Source organism: Juglans microcarpa x Juglans regia, chromosome 4D, assembly GCF_004785595.1.
Source record: "Juglans microcarpa x Juglans regia isolate MS1-56 chromosome 4D, Jm3101_v1.0, whole genome shotgun sequence".
NCBI lineage: Eukaryota > Viridiplantae > Streptophyta > Magnoliopsida > Fagales > Juglandaceae > Juglans > Juglans microcarpa x Juglans regia.
The window spans coordinates 33,092,935-33,116,882 of record NC_054600.1 but is presented as its reverse complement, the minus strand read 5'-3'; the positions used below and the strand labels follow the sequence as shown (position 1 = coordinate 33,116,882).

At 34.3% G+C, this 23,948-nt stretch overlaps 2 protein-coding genes across 3 annotated transcripts; one reads left to right on the top strand and one right to left on the bottom strand.

The window, feature by feature from the left end:
• Positions 1-338: 338 nt before the first annotated feature.
• On the bottom strand, positions 339-11,400 carry LOC121261199. 2 transcript variants are annotated; one of them, XM_041163441.1, is made up of 19 exons: positions 11,247-11,400; positions 9,760-9,890; positions 9,414-9,641; positions 8,866-8,952; positions 8,641-8,730; positions 8,426-8,552; positions 7,776-7,879; positions 6,990-7,158; positions 6,436-6,557; positions 5,825-5,953; positions 5,621-5,719; positions 5,467-5,524; positions 5,310-5,385; positions 5,097-5,226; positions 3,418-3,575; positions 2,780-2,852; positions 2,507-2,701; positions 1,708-1,801; positions 339-1,475 (listed from the first exon to the last, which is right to left on the bottom strand). In XM_041163441.1, the coding sequence occupies exons 2-19, from the start codon at positions 9,832-9,834 to the stop codon at positions 562-564; spliced, it is 2,928 nt and encodes a 975-aa protein (XP_041019375.1). In that variant the 5' UTR covers positions 9,835-9,890; positions 11,247-11,400; the 3' UTR covers positions 339-561. The 2 variants fall into 2 exon arrangements, with proteins under 2 accessions (XP_041019375.1, XP_041019376.1); XM_041163442.1 differs by having other exon boundaries at positions 9,760-9,885; positions 11,247-11,388.
• Positions 10,635-23,792, top strand: LOC121261201. Its single transcript, XM_041163443.1, has 16 exons — positions 10,635-10,686; positions 16,733-16,958; positions 17,893-18,020; positions 18,357-18,428; positions 18,503-18,616; positions 19,243-19,311; positions 19,401-19,457; positions 20,641-20,694; positions 20,768-20,830; positions 21,003-21,065; positions 21,326-21,490; positions 21,568-21,723; positions 21,864-21,944; positions 22,057-22,118; positions 22,248-22,383; positions 23,384-23,792. The coding sequence occupies exons 2-15, from the start codon at positions 16,778-16,780 to the stop codon at positions 22,327-22,329; spliced, it is 1,347 nt and encodes a 448-aa protein (XP_041019377.1). The 5' UTR covers positions 10,635-10,686; positions 16,733-16,777; the 3' UTR covers positions 22,330-22,383; positions 23,384-23,792.
• Positions 23,793-23,948: the final 156 nt, after the last annotated feature.

The window sequence follows — 23,948 nt, the reverse complement described above, 5'->3', positions numbered from 1 at the left end:
ATACAGTGAGTGTAAAATATGCACTACTACAATAACTTCTTTTTAATATTACTCAAAAGGAAATCATGATATACATCTTGGCTACAACTTTTGCATGTGAGATACGTCATGCTACTTCATTCGGAAAATTTAGAAGGAAAGTTCGAACATTATTTTACTAAATCCAATTTTGAATCATTTCGAACAAAAAATATAAAATATAAAATAATGATTTTTTTTTTTGTAAGTTCTCCTTGTTTCAAAAAATTTACACAGAATTTCAAATTTGTATGCTCGAAACTTATACCGTTGGCACGTCGTATATACAGAAAAAGGGAATTAGTCTAAAAGAAAGACCATGAAAAAATAATTATGCATTGCACCTGTCGTTATGTTTTGTGATCAAGTGGAAGCATATACGGTACAATTTAAGAACAATGACATCTACATTTGCCTTGCGTAAAGGTATAACAATGGGCTAGAAAAGCTTCTGTAGAGTTTGAATGTCAAGATATATATAGTATTGGTAGTATAGGTAAAAACAATGTAATATGTAAACGGGAAAAATTTTTCTTCCCATCCTCAATTAATCAAAGGTCTCGCAGGATTTAACTGGGCATCAGGTCCCATCCCACCAAATCTCAAGAAGTCCTCCGGTACCGGGATATTCAACTCTGAACAAACAAGCTGTACGATGTTTGCAGTTACAGCGCCAAAAGACATTTTATTCAGGGTCACAGCAATAGCAAACCTGTTATTCAAGTCAGCAAAGCCTGTTGATCCGCCCATTCCCGAGTGCCCAAAGGCTACAGGGGGCCCCTCCTTCAAATTGAACCTCTTAAATCCTAGGCCAAAATCCCCATTTGGCAAAACCAAATTCCCATATTCGCCAACACCCAAGAACGCATCGTGAATTCTGGGATTGTTAAAAATCCTACCAATAGAGTTGTTTCGAGGATTGGGATTTTCAGGGTTGTCGGTCATACTGGTGCTATTGCCCTTGTCATTGCTAGTGCTACCATCATTGGCAAGCCTAGTAGTAGAAGCACCACAGCTGGCATCTCTACTAAGGCTAAGGTCATCATGATTCGGTTTCTGTTCATAGTCATCAGAGCTGTTCGTTGAATCGGTACCTGCCTCCTTAGTTCTGCTACCTCTCCGCCTTTTTAAGGGCTTCTGGGAAGGAAATTTGGGGATGTGGGGGTGGCTGCCAAGTGGCGGCTTGGAAGACAAGGAATGGGGTTGAGGTACTACACCACCATCAGCTAGGGCTGCATAGTAACGTGCAAGTGCACGCGCTGAGCAATGTCCGTTAGCAGCAGGTATGATGGCACGGCGAGTGTTGAGCATGTTAAACAGAGCTGGAAGGGTGGTCATTGATTGGGCAAGATCGCTTGGCTGGAATGTGGAGGGCATGTCAGGACGAATGCTGATCCCTGAGAGCTTATGCAGATCATCTGTATCTAGCGTGATCGTTGCAAGTCGCGATTCAACACCTGAATAGGATCAACAGTAAATAATGATAAGGGAGATGATAATTAGTTTAACGCTGACCTTATTTCCCCAACTATTATAAACCCCACCAACAACAAAACATAAACTCACGAAAAATTATAAACTTTATTTTAATTTTTAGTTCAGCATGAATGAGGGAAGAATGTAACACAATCGTGTTTACTTAATGCAAAATAGAGCACGTTGGTCAGGATAACATGATTCAACACTTGCCTGGAGGGATTCCAATGTATAGCTCGCCTTCAATTTGCAGGGGATGAATTAATGCTTCTTCAAGAATTTCCTGAAACTTTTTCCCAGATGCATGCTGTGATCAAAACAGAATATTAAAACGGGAAAACAGGTAGGTGTAGAATAATCATAAAGCCAAAGGATAATAAAGATCTTTGGCCTCCCCATAGTCCTGTCAATACATATCAAATTGACAATCAAAACATAATATGGATCAAAACTTGTTTTTGCCTTTTTTTGAGGGAGAGCGCTAAAATCTATTAGAATGAATGAAATGAACACCACATCGTCATATACAAGGCAAAATGAAAAGTGAAAACTATATCAAGCATCAAGCCTCTTCTTTATTATCAAGGAAGCCAGACTAAATACTCAAGTTTAACCATGTTTAGTGCTGTTAGACCAAGCTACTTAATTCAGAGGTAGAGGCCACTCTGTCCAAACAGAAGTCCCTTAAATCTCGAAATGTTGGGAGCATTATCATTGTCGGGCCAGGTTAAAACTCAGCAGGAAGGAATGAACTTCTTTAATCATCACTTCATGGGAAGAAATCCCCACATTGATACATAACTACAATAATTTGTAAGGACTATAGACCCAGGTCAATCTAAGCTATCGTATCAACTTAATACCTATAGGAAATAGTAGATAATCAAACTACCACAAAACCTTTTCATAAGATCATTCTCAGATCTATACAAGGCATAAAAAAGTTTGGGAGGAATTTTTGATAAATTGACAGATCATTGAATCATTCTGACATGTAGGCAATAAATAATACCTCAATAATGCCACCACATAACCAGCCAAATGACAGATAGTGATACAACTGCACCTGGCCAGGTTCAGTCTCAGGCACAGACAAGGCAATTTGCTTCAAACATTCATCCCAGTCAGACCATAGTAGAGGATTTTCTCTGATAATGTCTGCCAAAGCATTGTGAAGACCAGATGTATGGTTAAGCACATGATGGACCTAAACAGAAATAAAGGAAAAATAAGAATTTCAGTTGATAATGGGAGAAGTTATCATGAGTTGAGACAAAATTGAAACCTTAATGAGATCTTTTCTATTTGATCCAAATTCCGGCCAAACATTTGCTACATTTTCCTTGAGATTCAGCTTCCTGCACAATAAAATGGTCAGAAACATGTATTAAAGCACAGAAAATATGGGCAATAGAAAATTTATCTACTTCGTTCCTGCAAACATGTAATTTGGCAATTATAAGCACTGGGAAAAATTGGGGAAAATAAGAGTACATGAAATAATTAAGATTTCAGTATTGCCTTTCCTTCACTATAAAATTTCACAACATATGTCAACGTTATAAATGTTAAAATACATTTCAGTCAGGCATTGGGATTGGGGGGGGGGGAATCCGAGAATCGCAGAATATGCTCCCGAAAAAATTTATAACTATTGAGAAGTTGGGCCACATTGAAAACCCTACATCTGCCATAGTGCTGCCTATATTGGTGTCTGTGTGTGTCTTTGTTTGTGTGCGTGCGTACAGAAAAAATGCTAATTCCCATGCCATGCCCACTATTTGTACGGCATCATGGACTATCAAACCACTTTTGGGATGAAAGATTAATTGCTTGTCCATCACTACGTGAAAATATAAAATGATCAATTGGTCTTTGATTCAGCAAATGAAATTTTGAAGTTCATAAGAGTCTACAACGCACCCATTTTCGACCAGCCAATGTAACATTCCAGCTGTGATACCCTTTGTCACAGAAAAAACCGGAAAAAGGCTATCAGGCTGGACTGGACGAGGATCATATCGACCAAGCACTCCAGCAGCAGTGTCAATGATAACCTCTCCATCTTTGTAAGCGCATACCTTTACAAAAAGATTGAAATAAAATCACACAAACGAAAAAAAAAAAATCCCAGAATGCCATAGGCATTGAAATTCCACATTACCAATCTCAATAACATAGTTAAACTACATAGAATTGAAGAAAATGTAAAGATTATAAGAACATTTAAGATGTGTTTATTTATGTCACCTAAGTTCATTTCTTACCCGTTGTAAATCTCCTGTTCCTTTCATCAAATGGAAACATATAACTTGGTCAACTTGTATGTTATCACATACATTACATCTTATACACATAGATCTCTTCTGATTTTAACCTTACCACATAAACTTTCCAAGAAAAAGGAACCAATGAAGAGACTTCTTTTTTCATGTAGTTATAAGTGAAACTTAGGTCTCGTTTGTTTTAGCAAATGAGATGAGAAGAGATGAGTTGAGATTAAAGTTAAAAGTTGAATAAAATATCTTTAGAATATATTTTTTTAATATTATTTTTGTTTTGGAATTTGAAAAACTTGAATTGTTTATTTTATTTTATATGGAAATTTGTGAAAGTTATAATGTTAGATGAGATGAGTTGAGAGGAGTTGTGAAAACAAACGAGGCTAAGCTTCCTGCAGGGAACACAAAATAGAATTCTCATTCTCAATAATACTACACACAAAAAACCTTAGGGCTTCTAGTGAATTTAACTCACCTAAATCTATACTTCTGTTCAGACCTTAGTAGTTCACAACAACACAGAATAACTAAACCTAAATTTGTTCTTACGATCTAATCACCCATATGCTTTTGTAGGTTTTCCTCACTTCTCACTTGTTCAGAGATCCAAAATCACTAGTTGCATTTGCTACAAAACTTCCACACTCAATAATTTCTATTGGGTTAATAAATCTTCATTTATCCTCGATTACCTGTACTTCCAGGCAAAGTTTAACAGAGACCTAGATACAGAATGTAGTATATGCCAAATACTGGTATCAGGCAATATACACTAGCGTTTCAAGAACTATTCATGATAACTCCCTACAGGACCCTATTATAAACAGCTTTTATTGTTGAGTGCACTCACATGAATAAAGGGGCCAAAGGTTGGAGGGAAAAGGTTTCATGATATAAGTTAAACATTTATATCAACTTTTTTCAGTAATAACAGTTCCCATAGAATGATGAAAACAATTAAATAACAGATAAGAGTTATACTATGCCCTTCTGCATGCCATAATGGGAGACAAAAAAATGGCATACGAAGAGATGTGATGGCAGAACTTTGGTTAATAACAAAATAGAGGAAGGAAAAATGACCTTAGCAATAAAGAAAGTATGACCAACAAGAAAAGCTAGTAATAAACACCAGTTAGTTCATCCTTTGAAAGGAAAAAAACCAACACCCGAGGTAAATACACCACCACTAAAAGCTGCAAAACTACAATGTAAAGAACAGGATGACAGAGAATATATTAAGCTTCAATAATGCTACATAAACACGGAGACTGTTCAGTTTTTCATCCTATCATATTAATCTCTAAACAAGCTGCACACCTGTATTCCAAGTATTTTCTCATTATTCCCCAGCTCAACTAGGAGCTTCCTTAACTTTGCCTCCACATCAGAATGCACGGGTGTGTCATAGACCCACTGATCATTAACTGCTGGTCCCCTATAAATATTTCTGAGAATGCATCCAGAATTCAATCAGAAATTAAACAGAAACAACAATAAAGCCCGACACACCAAGGTTCAGGATACACTCACCCTTGCAAAACGGATTCCGCAAATGGTCTCATGATATCCAGATATACTATCCGAGCATTCATCAGAGAAGAAAGCCCTAAATCCATGTAACACGTAAAAATTAAAAGGCTTCATCATTTGACCATACAATTTAACAAGAGGTATCTCAATTACAGACCTCGTAGAAGATTAAGGACCCGGGAAAAAATTACAATATCTCCAGGAAATGCATCAACCTAGAAAGAAAGATCATTAGCAAATTGAAAGGGGATGAAAATGTCCAATCTAACATATCAGAGAAACATGGCTAGGAGACAAATAAATGAACTTACAGGATTAAATCGTTTAACCTCTTTTTGGTTGAGTTTCATCTTTTCTTGCACAAGCTTCATGTTTTTTGTTCTTTGCTCTGACAAAGATTTCATGGTTTCCTTAAAAATCCAGCAAATAAATAAGCAAATCGGACTTACTAAGTTTACAAAAGCAATGTAAGAAGCAAGTAACTGAAAAATGAAAAGAGCTTAGTGCATATTTACAAGGGATTCTTTGGCAGGTGTTGCATTGCGAAAGAATACAGTTGTCACCTCCATTGCTTGCTCTGGCATGTCCAGGCGCAACTTAAGTCCCATTTCTGCAAAAGCAGACAAAAGAGCCACGTGGTCCCCCTGTGGCAAACAACATCACAAAATACCATCATTCAAAGAGTGTAGTTTGAAGCAACCTTAAAAGTAATGGATAACAGTAACGAACCACTTGTAGTTGTATTGTAACAACTATAATTTAGATTGGTAAAACAATGCAATCAATACCATTTGATAATCAATTCTCGCACATATTGTGCATGAAAAATTGCACATCACAGCACCGCCTTAAGTCACCCAAGTGAAAACAGAACAATTACTCTTACACAGATCCTTAAGGATTGTTTGACTTAATTTTCAACATTCATCATGACAACATAGTGCGAGACAAAGTTAAAATAATATGTAAAGAAAAAGAAAGGAAACTAGTAATATGTTTCCCAGTCAGGAAAAGGCAAGGAGAAAAACACTGCTACTTTTTTATGTCTGAGAGCATGAACACATTAAAGCTTGCAAAATCAAGGTCAGTATGATAGATAAAAAATTTACAAAAAGCTTGTACAAACCTCAGCAGATGCCAGAAACATCTTTGCTAGTGCTTGCTTCATAGAGCTTGATAGTTTTTTAGTAAGCCCAAAGTCCAGCAAAATTGGACGATGAGGAGGTTCCTTGCTCACAAGAAAATTCCCTGCAGTGAAGATCCGTATAAAGCCGTTTATAAAGCAGAATGCATTGCTTCATGAGAATGAAGACAATCAAATGTAGATTCCAGCTACTATGGGAGTGATCTCATTTACATTGACATGAATTCTCATTTTTTGCCATGCTTGCATAAGCTGTATGATCACAAGTGCCGCAGTATTTTCCTTCAATAATTTTTGTTTATCTCCTTAAGTTGGATGTATCTTTAAAAAAGTTTATCTTTTAAGGTGAGCTAATAATAGCTCATGAAAATTCAAACTACCATTTGTTCCTTAAAAATATTTACACAAAGAGAATAGCTCAATACCATACCATACTAAACTCCTGTTGAAAAGAGGGGAAAAGATAGTGTGTGTGTGTGTGGGCGGGGGGGGATGTATGTGTGCGCTCGCGTGTGTGTGTGAGAGAGAGAGATTACCAGGATGAGGGTCACCATTGAAAAATCCATCAACATAAATTTGGTGGGCGTATGCACGTGTAATTTCTTTGACAAGGTTTTGCTTGTTAACACCAAAAGCCTCCAATGATTCCAAGTCATTTAAACGGATCCCATCCATGTACTCCAAAATAAGGACTTTCTCTGTTGACTATCATTTAAAGACGGTGAAGAGTAAGATAGGTGAAAACATATTTTACACTGTAACAGAAAAAAATATACATATGCGATATAACGGAAGCATATTAATTTCAACCATCCATACAACTCAGCTGAAATAAGGAAGCACTTCTCTAAGCCTACTCCAAGACCTATTATCCCAAATGTTGAAAATTTACATATGGAGACAATATGTTTAAAGTTAATTTTAGGGAGACCTAAAAATCTGTGCAGAAGGGCCGGGGTTTGTTGGTTAACAAGGGCTTCATCACAGAGGATCTTTTGGGCAGATGTCTTCACCATTGTGCAACTTCAATCTTAGGTCAAATGTATTGAGAGTAGTAAAGAACCTTTCATATTTACCTTGTAATTTCTTTATACTTAAAACTCTATTTAGAATAATTGTATTATTTTCCTTTACCAGAACTGAAGACAAATTTGCATGACAACAGAATCTAATTTTTAAAAACTAGTACATGACTTCTAACTTCTTAAGATCTGTCAAAGATTCAATATAAGGTATTTTTTCTCAATATAAAGCATGAGGCAAACTAAGTCCCACAACTCCAGTTTACAGATGTGGTGTTAACAACTTGGGAGACAATATACCTGAATAACATCTGGAATTAATACATCCACTCGATTGGCATTCTTGTTATTCTCATGTCTACCAATTTTGCATCCAAGATTTCTGGATACTGATCGAGTATTCTCTATGGACACAAAAGAAAATGTCAATACTAACCAATATGAAAACAAACAGGAAGGAAGGGGAAATTTCCCAAATTAAGCATAATTAATGCCAAATGTCAAGATGATGAGTTCAAAAACTCAAAACCAGTTAAGAATACAGCACATAAGACTAAACTTGGATTTAACCAAATTGAAAATAAGCAGGCTATAACAGGAAAATACAGCTGGGTTAGACAATAGAGATCAAGCATAGCCAACATACCACCGCCCAGCTATTCAACCAACCCAGGAAAAGAATGTCCTGCTAGTATTTTTTCAGACAAATCTTTTTTTTTATAAGTAAATACACATTTTCATATGATACCCATCCCTACGACACCATTTTGGTTTGATGGAATTTCCATTCCCTTTGTTCCAATAACCTCAGGTACAGCCACAATTCTCTCCACATACACACCTTAAATGCCACAAGTGGATCAAGAAAGCACAATCATTTTCCTTTTAAGTCACAAAACATTTGCTAAAATCAGTTCAAAATGACCAGTCCAGGCAAGAGCCGGGCATACCAGCTTCGCAATTGAAGTCAAGTTCCTTGGGAGCTTCTTTGCACCATTCATCTATCATAGGGTTAAAGTCATACTGTGGTTCTGCCCAGGCTATCCAGTCAACAATTGCCTTCGCATTCTTCAAGTCCTGTCAAACAATAGTATGCAAAAAACTATGAGAAACAACTTCGACTTACTTTTCATCCCGATATCTCAAAAGCCAAAGCATGCAAAACCTCCAATATGATTGTCTTGATGCCCTCATGTTGAACTTTAACAACCACCTCCTGCCCATTGAGCAGAGTTGCACGATGGACTTGTGCTATCTGCTTAGAACAGAATGAGTAAATAATAATATTGACCCAACAAAAAAGAAAAAATAAGAAATCAATCATTCATAGTCCTAATCTAACAGCTTATATATATATTTCCGGCTACCAACAATAGTTTGAGGATCTTACAGATGCCGTTGCCAGAGGAGTTTTGACAAAATCTGAGAACAGTTCATCCATTGATTTCCCCAACTCTGTCTCTATGGTATTACAAATCTGCACAAACAAAATTGACGACTCAGAAAATGATGTACCTGGGGGCTATCTTGATATAGGAAGACTCCTGTAAAATATCTGCTAAGCAAAAACATTCATGAACTACTGTTCATGTGACATGGCATGAAATGTCAGTTTTGGAATAAAGAAAAAAAAAGCCAAGTATTTTCAATTGAAGAAAACATATGATGATTTGAAACCATTTTTACAATCAGAATCTAAGAATAACTGTTTGAAATATAGCATATTAGCATCACCAAAAAATTGTCTTTCAAATGAAATTTTCAAAAATGTTTTCACCTTGGCATTCTTGTTTGGACCTACTAAAGTTGCATGACATTTGTAGGTCCAATAACATTATGCAATACATTGACAATATCACTTCAATGGTTTTTTATACTATCAATGACATATATAAACATAGAACAAAAATAAATACAATCATTTGGTGTGCACAATACCTCTTGCAGGGGACGAGGAGGAAGAGAGTCTTGTAACTGCTTGAGAACGCATATATATGCCTCAGGAAGCACATCTGCACGTGTGGATAGATACTGTCCAAGTTTCACCCACAAACCTTCTAACTCCATTATCAAACTAAGCACACGCTTGGCGTTGCGCTCGTGGGCTCTTTCCCATATGATAGATCTTTTAGGTCTACTAGTCCATTTCTCTCTTTGCTGTAAGGCCTTCATAGATATATATATATATATATATAAATAAATAAAATAAAATAAAATAAAATAAAACAAGGTAATGTGGTGTTCCATTGATTTAAAGCAACAACTGCAATTGAGAAGCTTTTACCTTATAATCTAGGTATATTAGTAAAGTCACAGTGAATACTCTCATGCGTCTCCTGCAGATGTTTCCCCATCCCATTGGTAAAAGCTATGCACAAAATGGGCTCAATGGGAGTTTAAGTTTGCAGATCTTTGCTAAAGAAGAAAAAGATATGTCAGACTCTAAATAAGATGGGCCCAAGCAAACTAGCATCAACATGAGCAATCAGTGCATTATAAAAAAGCATAAATAAATAAATCAGAAAATATGCTGAAAATAAAAGTAGATTGACAACAATCAAGGAGCTCAAGTCTCATAAAAATTAGCTAAATGGGGAATTCATATAGGAAAAATAGTCCAGAAACACAAACAGCTGATGCAAGCAGCAAACATCCCCCATTTCATAGTATGTGAAATGCTGTTTCTTGAATTATGTATAAATACCTTTTTATGCACAGCTGCTATAGTAAATCGTAAGGGTAGCGGTTAACATTTCGATCCCGTTTGGATAGTGAGATGAGATGAGATGGTTTCAAATGAAAGTTGAACGTTGAATAAAATATTTTTAATATATTATTTTTTAATATTATTATTGTTTTGGGATTTGAAAATGTTGAATTGTTTATTATATTTTGTATGAGAATTTGAAAAAATTGTAATGATGAGATGAGATGAAACCATTTTTGTATCCAAACGAAGCCTTAACTGCCACAGAGGCGCTTCTTTGTATGCTAAGGTAAACCATCAGAGACCTTCCAGCAAGAAGAGATTTTTCCACCATCATTTAATGTGCTAGACTAGAAAACAGGCAGCTAGAAGCTCTAAAAGCGTACAAGTGAGGTTGAGATCATACATACTAAGAATATCAACGTTAATAACTGGTTGATGTCAGCCGCTTCAAAGGTCACTTCTCTCTCTCTCTCTCTCTCTCTCTCTCTCTCTCTCTCTCTTAGTTCCTTTCAAATTAAAATAAGATTTAGAAAAACATAAACAAACAAAAAGTTTTCCTCCAAGAAGATCGTGGATACCTTTAACAAATCTTCATGTACCTCTGTAAACCTGAGTTTTCTTCATTGCAATTATATCATTATTCTAATAATATGATATAAATGGTGCTCTTGTATCCTGGAAATTAATGTTGTAGAATGCACGCAGGTGATGCCTTTCTCATATCATTTCTATCGCGTTGATAACTACGATTTATCATCCATACGTAATTAAACTCTTAACAAAATAACACCAAATTCATTTTCTCAAAATCCAGCAGCTCATGAACCATTGGGAATTTAGTAGAAAGATGCAACACCGACGAAGAAGCTAATCCATAATCCATGTATTTAAGAACTAATAATGAAAAGAAATTGATAGTCCCCATTAATCTAAGAAACATGGATGAAACCAACACCCCCAAAAAAAGAATAACCCTTCAATATTAAAAAAATTATTCTGAAACTCCGAACAATTACAAAGTCAATACTAATAATTCGTGCAAATCGAAGAAAAGTCGTTACCTGAGTTCTCAAAGAGACTGGTTTCGAACGAGAGAAAGAGGGAGAGGGTGTGCAGTAATAAGGAAGAGAAAGGAAAGGAAAGATATTGAAGCTTCCTCGAAACGAACGGAATTTGCTTTTCTTTTTTCGTCCGATTAGGTAGTTGATCACCTGCTAAAATTGTGATTAAGAAGTGAATACAAAAATTGAATAAAATATTACTTTTAATATTAATTATTTATTATATTTTATATAAAAATTTAGAAAAAGTGATAATTTATGAGTTAATCTACATATAATTTTTAAATGAGGATTATTTATATAAGTGCAGTTATTTTTTTAAAAAAAATTAAAATTATAATAATATTTTTTATTCATCAATAAAATTATACACGCAGTGTTTACTTTGCCGATAGAATTTCTCTATTTATATAACCGTTAAGTTTGATCGTGAATTCAGTAAAAGAAAAAATTTTTGTTTTAGCTTACCGTGGACTGCAGCATACCATGTGTTTTGAGTTTAAAATAAAATAAAAAATCTCACATAAAATGTGCGGAGAGGGTGCGGCTGATGAGCATATCTCTTCAGTGAAATCACGATGTTAGAAGTTTCTGCTTGTCATGCTATGGTTAACCCCGTCGTCCACCGACACGTAAGCTTTCTCTTTCCCATTTGGTTTGTTGGTATCGCCCGTTCTCATGTACGTGAAAGAGCGAAAAAAGTCAGCGAAAATAACTGACAAGTTGAGAAAGCTGTAGTCGCGTGAAATCACAGGGACGAGAATTGTGGCCGCTAAATCCTTGAATCGCGTGGCGCACACCTAGCCAATGGAATGGGTCAGTTGGCGTTCGGTGCGGAATTAGGAAAAATTATATTTATCATGCTCACACACAATACACAATACTTATTTTTATTATTTATTATTCTTATCAAATGTGTTATGTATTGACTACAAATAAAAGAATTTAATTAGTTTAAAAAAATAAAATAAAATAAAAATAAATATGATATATAATGTATAAAAATAATGAATAACAAAACTCATTATAAAAAATATCTTAAAAGATTTTCCTACAACTTCAAGATTTTTTGGTTAATTGTCATTGATTTTTTACCTTTTATAACTTAAAGATTTTAGTTTTTAATTTTTACTGAAAATCTAGCGTTAAGAAATTAATTAGAATAAAATATTACGTATCAATTAGTCCTAAATTTTCCTCAAATATATATTGTGATTAACGGATAGATTAATATAGTATTTAAACTCTGGTAGTGAAAAATTATTAAATATATTTAAAATGGGAATGGAGGGTTCTTATTTAAGCCTTCATAATATATTAATTTCTAATTACATAATAATGATAGAGTGGAAAATTATTTATTTTACCAATTACTTGATGATATTAAGGTTGATACTATGTAGGAATGATCGATATTAAATATTATGATATTCAAGTCTATATTTCTGCTAATTATAAGAGAATATTGGAAAAAACATAATTATAAATAATCTCTAATTCAATTCAAACCGGGAAGATCAGCACACGTGAGTGGATCACTGAATTGGTCTGAGTTGGTTTTCAAAAGTCTTCCATTGAGACAATAAAAAGATTTGCCACCGCAATGGCATTGACATTGACCACCGTCATCTTTCCTTGGCAACGCAATAGTATTTTTTTTATTTTAAAGAAATACTATTTATTATTTTCACAGTACATACTAATATATAATTTATTATTTTTATATTTATATTTAAACACACGTATTTACACATATTGATATATGGTGTGGATGATGATAAGTATAATTTTTTCTTTTTAGTATGATAGAACAATAATCTATGTCAATAGAATAATTATTCTTATCAATTATTATTTTTTACCTCATACTTTATATTCTATGAAAAAAAATTATTAAATATGAGAAATAAAGATGAATAGTAACTGATGTATAGTAAAACTTGGATCAATATATATCCAAAAATCGTCAGTCCGTCATATTCGTCAGGTAAAATGTAGTGGTAGTAGCTTATTGAAGCGTTGAGAGTATCTGAATATCTATTGATCGGCTGAGAAAAATAAAATAAAAAAGGAAAACTGTATAGAAATTGTGGTCGTCTCTGTGATTTTGTTTTTCAAAAATATTACTAAAAGAAAAATTATTTTTATTAATTACTATTCATCAACCCACATCTCACACCTTATAAAAATACTCATATATCCTATAAAAAATACCTCAACACCCTATAAAAAAAAATACGTCATATATTAGATATGAACGGTAACTAATTTGTAGCAAAAGTCTAACTAAAATATGAAGCTTGTGTAGACTTTCCAACCGTGGGTGCGTACGTAACGTATGAATCAACATTACTTCTGTTGGCTCATCCAGCTAACAACATTAATGCTCATCGGTGTCTATAGAATTAGGTAATTTAGATATAAAAATGGTTTCATTTCATCTCATTTTCTGATATTTTAATAAAATTTTATTCAATTTTTAATTTTAATTTAAAATCATTTTATCTCATCTCACTATTCAAACAAAGCCTTAGACTTTCTCCCTCCAAAATAACAATTAGCAATAACTCTACAATCTCATGATATGGATCACGAGTTTGCATATTAATTTCCAACCTTCTTTAGAAATATATATATATATATATATATATATATATATATGTGTGTGTGTGTGATTGTTGCTATTCAGTAGAATAAAAGTGATGGGAAATGCATTTTTATTCCAGAATGTTGCAATTGAAACCAGAAGTTTCAAAACTAATTCAAGGTAATTCGGGCCTCTCAAATCCAAACTATGTAGGACATCAAACTTGACCAAATCCTCTCTTACGACTAAGAACAATAAAAGGCTAGGCTAGCGCAACAAATGCATGCACTGAATTAATTGATCAAGAAAGAATATATAGATTCCTACAAGTTGAGTAATTATTAGGTAATTCTAAAGTAAAACACGCAGTATTTTTAACATATATTAAGATGTCATGCCATCGAAAATGAATGCTTACGTAATCAATTTTAACGTTATGGCATGTTATAATAAATCGAGTATCATATTGTCTGTACATTGAGATTATTTAATAATTTTTTAAAAAAGTTTGACACTTCCTTTGAACTACCGCAATTATCTTAAGTCGGGGAGAATAATACAAGAAAAGGCATCCATTTTGGACCACGTGTTCTTCAATTTGAATTAAGAATCGAATCTTATGAAGGAGCAAGTGTCACATCTTATGAAGTGCATGCCACTAATATCTCGAATCTAATGTTGGAAAGTAGCATATAAGTTGGTCAGAATGACATCCCACGGGCGTGCTGTCGTTGATGGAAGAAAATATGCCTGCCCATAAGATTAGTGAAGCTGCTTTCTCCCTTAAAAATGTCGGAACAAACACAATAGGAGGAACACATATCACGTGCGATCATTATCAAAAAAATATAAAAGCAAAGTCTTTAGCATCAGATCCAATAAAAGAACAGTTTTTAAGTCAAAAATCATATATTCTAATAATTAAGCACGACATTGGTGCTTTTTATTAGATATGCATTTCTATCTGGTGCGTACTAATCCCCGTCAATGCCTAATTATCGAAAGTTTTGCGCAAATGCGTTCCATTTGAGTTTTAATAGTAGAGTGCTGCTACATCTATAAATAAATTATATAAAAATAATCTTATAAATTGATATAGTTTCATATGATTTATTAAATTTACTTTACAATAAAAATAACTTTATAATCTAACGAACCACATCAGTCTGTGAAATTATTTTTATGTAATTTATTTTTGGTTAGAGTATTTCTCTTAATATAATCATAAGAACAATCCATTTTGTACCTCAAAATTATTATTATTTTTTTCAATTTGCATTCCAAATTAGGGGAATGTTTCATATATTATAAAGAGAAATACTTTAATTACAAATGGATCTTATAAAAATAAATTTATAAATTGACGTGATTTGATGTGATGCGATTGATAATAAAACTATTTTATTATAAAGTAAATATAACGTATTGTATGAAATCATATTAATTTATTAAATATCTTTATAGCTATAACACATTTCCATTATAAATTATTCTTAATAATTTTGATGATGCTGGTTAGACATACCCCCACCTAAATTTCACTTGTCACATTAATTTCCGCCATATTTGGTCAACTCCATTCCTAACACGGATTTTACTTTATAGTTGATAAAAGTCGGCTAAGGGTTGGCTTATTTTTATAAATAAGATGAGTTGAGATTAAAATTAAAAAATAAAATAAAATATTATTAAAATATTTTTTTTAATATTTTTTTTTATTTTAAGATTTAAAAAAATTGAAATGTTTATTTTATTTTGTATTGAAAGTTAGAAAAGTTATAATGATTAAATTATATGAAATAAAATGAAATGTTTTCTAAAAACAAATCAAGCTAACGGGATTGAAATGAGGCAAAATTGCTTTAAAAAAAAAAAAAGAAATTCTATACGATTTTATTTTATTTTATTTTTTCTATCTATACTCGTGTTTTTTTACTTTTTTATAGGAGTCGTTATTTTCTCCGTCAATAATTGCAAATAGAATTGAGAATAACGGCAATATTGAAATTGATAAACCCTCGTACTGTTTGGAAGAGAATAATAAAGGTATATAATAATTTGAAGAAACTCTATTAATTATAATATTAACTGAATTTGAGAGTTCTTTGTTAAGTCCATACATGATAAAATTTTAATACATTACCATCTCTTAAAGGCTTTATTTGGACAGTGAGTTGAAATGAAATTGTTTTAAATGAAAGTTAAGATTTGAATAAAATATTATTTTTTAATATTATTATGGTTTTAAAATTTTAAAAATTTAAAAATTTATTATATTTTATGTATAAATTTAAAAAAATTATAATAATAAAATGAGATGAAACTATTTTCCTATCCTAACAGGCCTTATCTACTCAATTGTATGAGATTTTAAGTTTGGTCTCGTCAATTCTGAATTACTAGAAAATAAAATAAAATATAGATAGTAAATGAAAAAAAGCTTGGAATACTACTACTCATCACACAGAGTAAGAATCAACTGATGTTTTAAAATGAAATTTTATGTGAATTATGTAAAAGATGAATTAAATAGAGCTTGGACCGCTCTTTATTTCCAAGCCTGCTTGGCTACCGTCACCAACCACCCATTGCCCAACAACCCAATTTTGTTCACGATTTCAAATTTCCAAGTTCGAAGTACCTACCCCGGTTTGATATCCGTCATTCTCAGCAGATATTCACACACTTCTCATAAAAAAAAAAAAAAAAAAAAAAAAGAAAAAAGAAACCGTCCAAAATGACACGTGCTCTGTACACCGCAACATCGACCGCCCGAACCCCCTGACATTTTATTTTAATTTTTCGAAATAATATCTGGACTATGCTGCTGGCGACGATATCACCTATGGTTGCGAGAACCGAACAGCTAATCTCAAAGAACTCCCAACAACTCTCTGTCTCTCTCTCGACTGAGTTTTGTTGGCCGTGATTGCATGCCATTGCCATGACGACTTCGAAGCTCTTGCTTTTGTCAATCTTCCTATGTCTAGTTCTTGCGCATGTTAGGGCAAGTGTTCCGGTCGATGAAGATGAGGCAGTTAAAGTCGCCGGATCTGACGGTTCTGATTATTCGTCCTCTCTGAAGATCGAACTGGAACAACTTAAGTTCAAGATCCAAGAACTTGGTCAGTTAGTTTCTTTGCTCGTTATTGTCCGACTGTAGCACCTTCTCGTTTTCAGTTTTCCTTTATAGTTCCTCTGCTTCTGTTTGGATGCGGAGATAACTGAGGCAGAGAAGAAGAAAAAAGTAGATGGTGTCACTCAATAGGCCCTTCTACAATGCAAATCTTATTTGAATGTTGGCTTTTAAGCTGTTTGCCCCATGAATTTCAGTGAAAATTATCTCGATCATTTTTTAACGCGAAATTTGAGGGGAAATCGCTTAGTTTGACGAAGAGTCTGGGATTACTTCCATAAAGATTGGTCCGTTTGATTTATGCGGCACTATAGGCTATATAGCTTTGACGGAGATAAATTCCCAATGCTGTGTTTGTTTCTTGAGAAGCTAATCTCAAAGCTCTGGTAATCTTTGGCTTTATGGGTTGTCGCATATTTTTCTTTGTTAGTTCTCAAAATTCCACGTTCGTTCATTTTTTGTTTTTGTTTTGTTTTCTTTACCTTTTTTCTCTGCATCGAAATAGAGCATAATGGAACAGTAGTACAACCACTGAGAGAGTGACTAAGATCGTAGTCAACTGAATGATAGAAACAATGGTGAAAGGAACAGTAACCCACGTCACACGTTAAAGCGTGATGAAAATTAGTCTTGCTTCGTTTGATTTATTAATACGACAGAGAGTCACTAGATGATATCAAAATTCTCTGTTCTCTCTCCATTGGAAGTTTTCGTTGATGTCAAGATGTGGATGAGTGGCATGGAAGGATCCATGTTGTGAATCTCGCTTATTGGGATTAAGGCTTAATTGGGTCGTGTTTCGTATCATAAAAAAAATCCTAAAAAGGACTATCACCATCTTTCTCGAGAGGAAATTTTGACAAATTGAACTGGATTTTGTGTTGCCTTGTTGCCTGATGTTTTTTCACCTTTTGTCATTGAAGAGTCCCACGTCGATAAGAAATCCAAAGAACTGAAAGCAAAGTCCGATAGCATAGGGGAAAAGGAAAAGATCATTCAAGAGAAGTCAGATAGCATTGCTTCCTTGCAAAGTGAGATCGCATCCCTCCAGGTGAGGATTGGCATTGGACTCTGCAAAACCACTGCCTGAGAACAACCACTAATCTCATTTTGCAAGAATTGAAATATATAAGACATTTTTATATTTTAATTCTTATAATTCATATGAAAATAGAAGTTACTACAAATGCACTCACTGCCGACTACATTTTTGGGTATCATCATTCTTACACAATGAATTTACCCGAAAATTAAGGGCACATTCATAGGGTACCCTTCCTTGGAATTACATCTAGCCTTTTTTTTCAAGAAACATTAATACCTACTTTTATGAGGTCTGTGTTGACAATAGTTCAATATACTTTTTTTTTTTCCTTATTAATTTCAGAAAAAAGGGACTTTAGATGCTGCGGAGTTGGTTCGTAAGGCTCATGCGCGCATTGATGAATTAGAGAAGCAGGTTAGATATCGGCAAGCAAACAATTTACTCTCTCTTAAACATTGATTCTTTATACTCAGTCATTATCTGCACAGGCTGACAAACGTAAAAGTGAACTAGAAACTCAAAACAAGGAGAAGAAGGCTTTGGAAGCCCGGGTAGATGAAGCCGAAAGGAAAGTACATGGTTTGAGTTTGGAACTAGAGACTGTGAGTTACATATCTATTCTGTTTTAACACTATATTTCTTTGGCTCAATTTGATATGAGTTCATTTTTGTTGCATGAAATGAATATCAATATAACAACAAAATTTTCCATTTAGGGAGTTGGACATAGTTTGTTAAATCCTCCAAGAGCAGAAATGATTAACCAAATTAGAAAATTAAGACCCAGTGTTTTCATGTATCTATTTTTTCAGATAAGCGTACACTAAACATCTATCATGCTCTACAATGCTTCCATGGATACTACTTCCTGTGATGCCCTCTTTAGGGGGGATTTGTTTTAGGTAGAAGTTACAACAAGCATAGCCTAAGTATACCATTTGTCTTGATTCCTAACACAACACAAGAACCATAAGTCTCTTCTTGGACAGACTTTAAGTTAAGCAACCTTGAAAGGTTCCTGCTTGAACTTGAATTTTTGTTTGATTGTAATTTTTAGTTACTATCTTTTTATTGACTATGTATCATGTCACCTTTTTTTATTCCAGTTTTGCTCTTATAATCATTCAATTTGAAATTTTCTCTGATATTGTGATATGAGAATGGTACAGTGATGACAGGCATTGTCTTATTATTATTATTTTTTAATAAGTTTGACTTCTCTGTACAGCTCCAAAAGATTAATGATGAACAGAAGACCAGAATTCGTAAAATTGAACGGGCTCTTAAAGTTGCTGAGGTACCTAACCTGGTGCTGATAGAGCTCATACTATGTCAGATTCTACATGATGGATCTAATGTGCTGGTTTTCTTTTTGGAACTTTTTAGGAAGAAATGATCAAGGCAAAGTCTGAGGCCACTTCAAAAACTAAAAAGTTAAAGGAGGTAAAATTGACTTAGTTTTTCATGCTCTATATCGCTTTGTAGGCTACTAGTATTATGGGCTTGGGAAGTTTTAGTGCATACCTGTCACGTTTGTCCTTTGACTTTGTTACTAAAGTATTAATTTTCTCTATATACTCTACCCTCTATGGTTTGGACTGAATCTTGTTAAATATATCTGAGCCAGAAATTTTGGGAAATGCCAAATTTTTACATACTAGTACTAGCTCATAGTTTTATAATTTTGTATTTATTTTAACGAATGACTGAGGAACTCTTGCTTCAAAAAGTCAGCAATACTGTTGGTCAAACAGCAGAGATAAAGAAATGGGAGTATCAGTGCGCTAAAAGACTATTGGTTGCTTGCTCACAAGGAACTATTCTACCATGTGCACTCCCTGATATAATTTTTGAGAGTTGATTAAGTTATCATATATTTTATAGTTCAAAAATAGATGTAATTTTGCTTTATTGTATTTTTTTGGTTTGTAATTTATTAGAAAATGGATGAAAGGGCACAACTGAAATATGTATACAAAATGAAGTTCCGAGTTCACACAGATCAGAAAAATAACAGAAAAAGGATGAGAATGATGATTACTCTCCTTCACTTGTCCATTAAGCATTTCTGCACTGAACTGAGATTTTATAGGCAGCTGAAATTACAGTGGTAGTATAATGGCTATGGGATGAATAGATATGGAGAAATTATGGCAGAATTACCTTTATTTAGCAAGGCTTTCTAGCTGGGAAGCCTCAAAATGATTTTGAATCACTTTTTTTGATTTGATCCAGAGTTTGAAGAAGGCTAGATGATACATAAGTGGTCAGCAGCCTGTAGTTCTTAATGGAACTTCAAATGGATTTAAACTAGGATTGCATGTGCGTCACACACATCTGATTAGTTGTGAAAATCTGAATACCCCCCATGATGGCACTGCTGGAACTAATTGTGGACTTCATTGCCCAGAATTTACTGTTTGCAGTTACGAATGAGGGTTCAAAGCTTCTGAATGTTGCCATTGTTGTTATGAATATATGATGTGTCTGTGTTCGTGCTTTATGCATCCAGGCACCATGAGTTGCATGGTTACATTTATTGTCTTCTCTGATATCTTGTATACCCATGACGAGAAAAAGGAGTTAAAAATGGAATTTAATGGAAAAACTGACAAAAATGTGGCAGGTTCATGGTGCGTGGTTTCCACCTTGGCTTGCTGTGCATTTAATCCATTGTCAGGTAAATTTAGTGCAATTGTGTTTTGCACAAGTGGGATACTTCACATGAGAGCTGAAAACGTATCTTCTTGTAGTCCTTCATGGAGACACATTGGAATGAGCGTGGCAAACCAGTTATGGATATGGTAATTGAGAAGGTATTTTTTCCTCCTTGTTGCTATGTGGTTATTTACCCAGTGGCAGACTGTATTTGACTAATGTTTCCACTAGTTTGTTTGGGAGTTGGTGTGACTAGTTTTAATCTTGTTTTGAATGATATATATCTCATAGTTCGTTATCCACGAACCTTATGTTTCATATTTGCTCCAGGCCCTAGAGAAAAAAGCACAAGCCAAAAAGTGGGCTGCACCTCATATGGAAACAATTAAAACTGTAAGCTATCTTTTCATTAACCTGCTTTTGTGCGTTGTGTTTTGGGACTTCCAATATTTCTATGTCGACTTTTTTATTATTTGTTTTGTTTCTTACAAGAGAATGAAGTGAATAACGGTGTTCGGTGGTTATTGTTTGTTACATGATCCCCCCCCCCCCCCCCCCCCCCCCTCTCTATTTTCTCCTTAAAGTTGCTTTGCTTGTTAGAAATGACTAACCTGGGTGTGTAATCTTCTCATTGTTTGTTCTGTCACTTGAAGAAATGGATCCCAACTATAAAGGAACAGTGGGTAGTACTAAAAACGAACACTGAACCACATATCCAGACACTCAGGAAAAAAACCATTGAAGTTTATGAGGCATCAAAGACCAAAGTAACTCCACATCTTGTCCAAGTGCAAAAATTTATTGATCCTTACTTTCAGGTAAATTTAATATTTTTGCGTCCTTGGTTATCTGTTCTAGTAACATGAATCTGAAAAGAATTCTTTATGGGTGACAGGATGCAAAGAAGTTTAGCAAACCTTATATTGATCAAATTGCGGATGTGGCAAAACCTCATGTTGAAAAAGTACGAGTGGCGATAAAGCCCTATACAAAGGAAGTAGTTTATGCCTATGGGGAGTTTCTGAAATCCGCAACTACCTACCACCATCAGGTTTGAATATCAGTTACTGTCATTTCTTTACCCCAAATTTTAGCCTTTTTACTTGTAAGGTACCTGTGCTCAAATATGTGAGGAATATCAGAGTGTTTTCTGTAATAATGTGTTATTCTATTTTCTCATGCTTTGTTAAGATGCAAGCAACTGTGCAAGAGATGCTGAAAAGGCATGAACTGACAAGACCTCTTGCTACTAAAGAGTTGGAGTGGTTTGCGGTATGTGATGGTTGTGTACTTTCTTGTCTTATTTACTTTGTCAAATCTAGTTATTTAGCTGCACATTACTTGACATGGACCATGTGACTTACTAGTGAGCTAAATGGTGCAGGCTTCTGCTTTGTTGGCCCTACCCATCATCATACTCTTCAGAATTGGTTCCACCATTTTCTAGTCAGTTTCTCAATTAGCTCATTTTTTATTCTGCCTGTCTGTCAAAGGATTGACAACCATATTTTCACTTGTTTGTTATTGAACTTCTAAAACTTCTGTAACATGGTTTTATGTGCCTGATCTCTGCAGCAAAAAGGTGAAGAAACCTACTCGAAATGCTCACACCAACCATGCACGTCGTAAGGCTAAACGGGTCCATCCAGACAAGTAGAGTACGGCATGTTCATCCACTGGTTTTTATATTCAGGGCAGGGGACTATTTAAGGTATGCTTCATCCTAATTGTTTTGAAGAGCATTCTATATATTTGTGTTCCCTGGATTTCATATGCCTGGAATTGATGTATGGATAATACATCCAAAAAAGGTTTCACGTTCCCTGTTATTAGCCATATGTTTTTATGATTGATGTTTAAGTAGCATAATATCTCGCTGACTGTTTTAATTAGCATCACCTTCATGTTGTTTACCACTTCAGATGAGGATTTACTTAATACACTCTCGAACCAAGATTCAAAAACCTGATTTGTATATCTTACCGTTGACTGCTTGAGCTGCTTCATTGATGTCATATCCCTTCCCTTGCTTTATTGTTGCGTGACTCTCAATGCTTCCATTCTTGATTGTTACCCCTTGTTGTTATTAGGTAATCAAGAAGTTTTATTCATAAGAAAAGAAGGCATAGCCTCAGGATGTATACATGAGAAGTACCTAACTAGTGTTTACATTAATCGAAAATAGAAAATCATGGACATTTAAGCCATTAAAATCAATGACCCCTGTCCATAAGAACAAGATTCTAAGAAAGAAAACTTTAAACTCATCCATTGTCCTCTCGTGATCTTCAAAACTTCTATCATTTCTCTTCCCCTCCAAATGTACAGTTACTCATCTTGTTAATCCATACCTTCTATCATTTCTCTGCGTGAATCCCTAATTATAGTCTCTCTCCATGAGGGGGTATGTCAACTACAGCATGAAAGACGAATGGCTACCATACTAATCTTTATTAGAAATGACGGACAATATATATGTAGAAAGCAGTTTGAAAACGAAAACCCACGACTTTTTCAATCAAGAGCCAGTGGATCAAATGCTGTCCAAAGAGCTTACTCTAAAGTGGAGATATAACGCATGGAGTGATCACCTCTGGCATACACTTGTTTAGCTATTTTAATAGTAGTGTTATATCGATTTGCTTTGATTTTGTATGATTTGTTGGTTTGTTCATTGATGCGACTGAATGCCGAATTTCCTTTTACTGCAGATGGAGGTGTACTCTTGGCATGGGCTTTCTAGCTATCTACTTGTCAGTGACCTCTGATGTTTTTGTAGATCTCTCCATTTGTTCGTACTTGGTTTGCTCATTTTGGTTTTTTTGTGAAGAAAAATTTTAGAAACTTCATCACACGATAGTTTGACAGGTAGTTCAGGTATCATGGGCAGTGTTGTTGATGTTGACAGAGGGGTAGTCTTTTTTTTTTTTTTTTTTTTTTTTTTGGGGGGGGGGTTCTGTCACGAGATATATTGTCTTCCTCTTCAATATATTGTCCGTCAGAATTATATTTTCTGTGCCTGATTAACGACGATAATTCTCCATCTTAATATATATATATATATATATATATATATATACTTATTTATGTACTCTTCTTATTGGATTGTGACGGCCAAAAGGGGCCAATATGAATTTACTGTACTCATATTTGTTTCCGGTTTTTATTCTTCCCCCGCGGTTTTCTTGTACGGAAATGAAGTATTGACGCTTGGGAGATGCGGTGCTTTAGACACATACGCTAGTGTGTCGCATCAAATTATGCAGGTCTGGATTA